The sequence below is a fragment of the Elephantulus edwardii genome, unplaced genomic scaffold (assembly GCF_000299155.1).
Source record: "Elephantulus edwardii isolate Elephantulus edwardi_28Jun2011 unplaced genomic scaffold, EleEdw1.0 scaffold00167, whole genome shotgun sequence".
Lineage (NCBI taxonomy): Eukaryota > Metazoa > Chordata > Mammalia > Macroscelidea > Macroscelididae > Elephantulus > Elephantulus edwardii.
Window position 1 is genome coordinate 334,727 of NW_006399917.1, and position 4,257 is coordinate 338,983.

At 33.6% G+C, this 4,257-nt stretch overlaps 1 protein-coding gene across 1 annotated transcript in view; it reads left to right on the forward strand.

The window, feature by feature from the left end:
• Window positions 1-4,257, forward strand: part of PDS5A (PDS5, regulator of cohesion maintenance, homolog A (S. cerevisiae)) — a 145,819-nt gene that overhangs the window by 96,695 nt on the left and 44,867 nt on the right. Inside the window, exons 16-17 of the mRNA XM_006895418.1 lie at window positions 706-821; window positions 3,712-3,817. Coding sequence (XP_006895480.1) covers window positions 706-821; window positions 3,712-3,817 — 222 coding nt within the window. The remainder of the gene's footprint in view (window positions 1-705; window positions 822-3,711; window positions 3,818-4,257) is intronic.

A 4,257-nucleotide genomic window follows, 5' to 3' on the forward strand; every position in this document is an offset into this window, starting at 1 on the left:
CTATACCACACCATTGCCCAAAATTGAGTTGGAAACATTTCTTTTATTATCTCATCAGAAAAAAAAAATCTCTTCATTCCCTGAGAGATACTACATTAAAAGCTTTTTTTATTAAAGGATTTTTTTTTTCTTATAGCCAGTATACTATAGTGTTTTGGTATTTGCTATAATACCACTGTGTTTTAACTTAAATAGAAAAAAAGTACTCTTCCTTGGGGGTTTAAATAACAACCTTTAGTAACTTTTTATTTACGTTCTGAATAACTAAAATCAAAGAACTAAAAAAACTGCATACATTTAAACATTTACAAATATCTCCCATTTTAAAAAAATTGGTGACTAAAATAAAATAACATTTAAATTACACAAATAATAAAAGCCAGTAAAGTATACTTATTAAAGTACAAATTGTTTTTCTTAAGCTTTTTTTAAGTATCATGTAGAACTAGTTACACTAACAGTAACTTTATGGGAGAGACATGACAGCAGGCATCAAGTACTACTTCCCCTTTTTGTTCTGCACAATTCAGAATTTGCAGTCATTGCTAAAGGAAATGTATAAATGATGGTTAGAGTGTAAAGAACAAATGTTTTAGTTCTGTTGATGTCAAATTGTTTAAATATTTTGGATGCCTACATCCTTTTCATTTTAAAAACATTACAAATACCTGTCATGATGAAGTTAAATCTCTTTCCTTCCTGTAGAGAGAAATAGCTCGGAAACTTGCAAATCCTAAGCAGCCAACAAATCCTTTTCTAGAGATGGTCAAATTCCTGCTGGAAAGAATTGCACCGGTGCACATTGATTCAGAAGCCATAAGGTAACCTTGAATCTACACACACTAAAAAAGAAACTATCATCTCAAGTTAACAGTGTTGTAAAATTAAATTCTGTGCTCCTGAGGAGACCTAAAAAATTTTCCTTTATACTTTTTTAATGACAGCAGACGTTATTCCACTTGAGGGAAAGACCTATCTATGATATGAATTATTGTATTTTTTTCATTTCTTAAGTTCATTTTTAGCTCATTTATGCTCATTCAAGAAAACCTAGATTATAAAGAAGGTGTTAAATATGTAGAGCTATCCGGCCACTCGTAGTCATTTTAATTAATATCCATGTAATAGTCTTCCCTCTATTATTTTATTTTAATATAAACCAATCAGTGATATTGTAGAAATAGGTACCTTTGATGAACTCGGAGAGTATTTTGAAAGTCACATGTAATATCTTCAGAAAACTCTCGCTGTTTACCTACAGAAGATGCCTCACAGTATTTCACCACATTAGTAAGTTACAGTAAGCCAGTGTTTAATCTCTAGTCCTATTATACCTAACACTTGATTTTCTCAGTAATAATGTGAGTAGAACTCAGAGATTTATGTTTAGCATTTCCACCAGATCAATTTTTATCAATTTTAAATGTCAATGGATGACCTTATTACTACTAATTTTAATGAAAGTTTACAGAGACTTAGGATTATTATTGCACTAATGGAATACTTTTAATGAAAAATATAAAATATCCTTTACTTTAACCCCAATTTATATGAAATACTAAATTATTAACAGTTGTTAGTTGCTTTCAAGTTGACTTAACTCGTGGTAACCTGGTGTATATATAACAGAATGAAAGCTTGACCCTTCTGATGCCATCTTCAATAATTGCTGGTATGCTTAAGTTTACTCTTTTGGTGGTTGTGTCAGTCTATCTGACTTAGGTCAAAATCAACTTATGATGGAGTCCATGGAATGGAGCGCTTGTAGTTCAGGGACTGCCTCTACACTGGAAAATATCTACTGGGTTTAAGAAAAAGGAGAAAAAAACCATAATGGTCAGAAAAATTTCTATTGGGTGACAGGTAAATCCAGGTTACTGTGGATTGAGAAGGGTGGTGCTTCTCAATCTTTTCCACATCATAACCCACTTCGAAAATTGTAATATTAAACAGATCAGGCTGCTCATGCCTAAAGATCATTGGCTTGGATTGGCACGCATCTATTTGGTCCCACTTGACTGCTTTTTGAGGGCCCATAAAATGAGAGACAAATACCTACCTTTTGTTTTAAGAGCTAAATCATACCACAGCAAGATAAAGGTAAACCCAATTGCAAAATGGGCACAGAATATAAACAGACACTTCAGTAAAGAATACATTCAGATGGTGAACAAACATATGAATGTTCAAAATCCCTAGCTCTAAGAGAGATGCAAATCAAAAAAACTATGAGATACCATCTCACCCTAGTAAGAATAGTAAAATTCAACAGAGCAGCAAATGACAAATGCTGGTGAGGTTGTGGAGAAACTGGAACTCTTATTCACTGTTGGTACGAGTGTCAAATGGTACAACCACTCTGGAAGGCAGTATGGCCTTTCTCAAAAAGTTGGAAATAGAAATACCATTTGACCCAGCACTTCTACTGAGATTATATCCTAAAGAAACCAGAACTGCCACTCAAGCAGATATATGCACACCTACGTTTTATTGCTGCTTTGTTCACAGTAGCAGAGTTGGAAACAACCCAAGTGCCCATCAACAAACAGATGGCTAGAGAAGCTGTGGTATATTCACACAATGGAATGCTATGCTGCCTTGAAAAACAAGGAACTTAGGAAATACACAAAATTAGTAACCCTGTAGGACATTATGCTGAGTGAAATATCTCAATCACAAAAAGACAAATACTATATAATGCCACTTTTATGAAATGGGACTGACATTGGGTTGGGGGAAAGTAAGAAAAGAAGGGATAAATAATGTGCACTGCATTGAAACAGATGAGGGAGAGAACTCTTTAAAAGCGATATATGATTAAGTATTACTTGCATGGTAAGAGTCCAGAATAAGAGCTGCATAGGAAAGTGGACTTGGGATGGGGGAGATTGTATAACAAAGAATTTTTTTTTCTCAGAGAAAAGCAAACTGCGGGGGAGGTGTGGGCACGGAGGAAAGTGTGCAACCATGAACTAATCAAAATCCAAGTTCTCTATAATCTTTAATGGAAATCTCAATTAAAAATTAAAGAGCAGTATGACCCTCTTTTTAAAAAAAAAAGTAAATAAGTAAATAAATCAGCACATAGATAAACTGGTGTAGACACAACCTGTAAAATTAAAGAAGGAATAGATGGTATACCAGTTGACATACTTCAGCTAAGAGATACTGCCCTAGACGTGCTCAACAAGTTTTGCCAAGAAATCTGGAGAACAACAACTTGGCCGACTGGGAGAGATCTATATTTGTTCCATCCCAAAGAGTGTGGAAACTGTAGAACAGTATCGTTGATTTCACATGCAAGCAGGATTCTGCTGAAGATTATCCAAAAATGACAAGAACAACGCATCAGCAGAGAACTGCAGGAAGTTCAGGCTGGATTTAGAAGGTGTCGTGGTACTAGGGATATTGTAGCTGGATCTTGGCTGGAAGCAGGGAATACCGGAAGAATGTCTATCTGTGTTTCATTGACTGTGCAAAGGCATTTGACTGTGTGGATTAGAACAAACTGTGGCTAATTCTGGGAAGAATGGGAATCCTAGAACACTTGACCGTTGTTAATGCAGTAAAAGTTAAAGTATATGTAAGAAAATAAAAAAAAGGCTGAGATGTTAATCTGAGAACAACATAGAAAAATGTACAAAATGCTTTTAAAATCTGACATATTAAGTTCTAATAATGTCACTAATTCAGATTGTTTTATATTAACAGTGCACTAGTAAAATTGATGAATAAATCCATTGAGGGAACAGCAGACGATGAAGAGGAGGGTGTAAGTCCAGATACTGCTATTCGTTCAGGACTTGAACTTCTTAAGGTATTTTTTGTTTCCATGAATTGTTTTGACCAGAATTTTCCTTTTCTTCAGGTTATGTATAAATTGCGTTAAAAATAGTTTTTTGTAAAATAATATTTTTATTTCTTTAAAATAATTTTCTGTTGTGTTTAACATGAAAGTTTACACAATTAATTTAGTTCATTTAACAATATATTGGCTCTATTTTTTCACAATATGGCCATCCATCTTTAATTTTTTACCATTTGATGAACTTCATCTGTATTTGGTCTCACAGATAAGCAAGAAGCTTTTTTATTCATGGATGATACTTTTTTAGTTATCTGTTACTTAGTTTAAAGGTTACCTTAAGTGATGATTTTAGTTTAAGGTTTAAAGCTGCTTTTTTTTTTTAATTTCTTTTTCATTTCAATGAACATCTACAGAGATTTTGGAATTCCATTTATTCATTGTTGCACCCC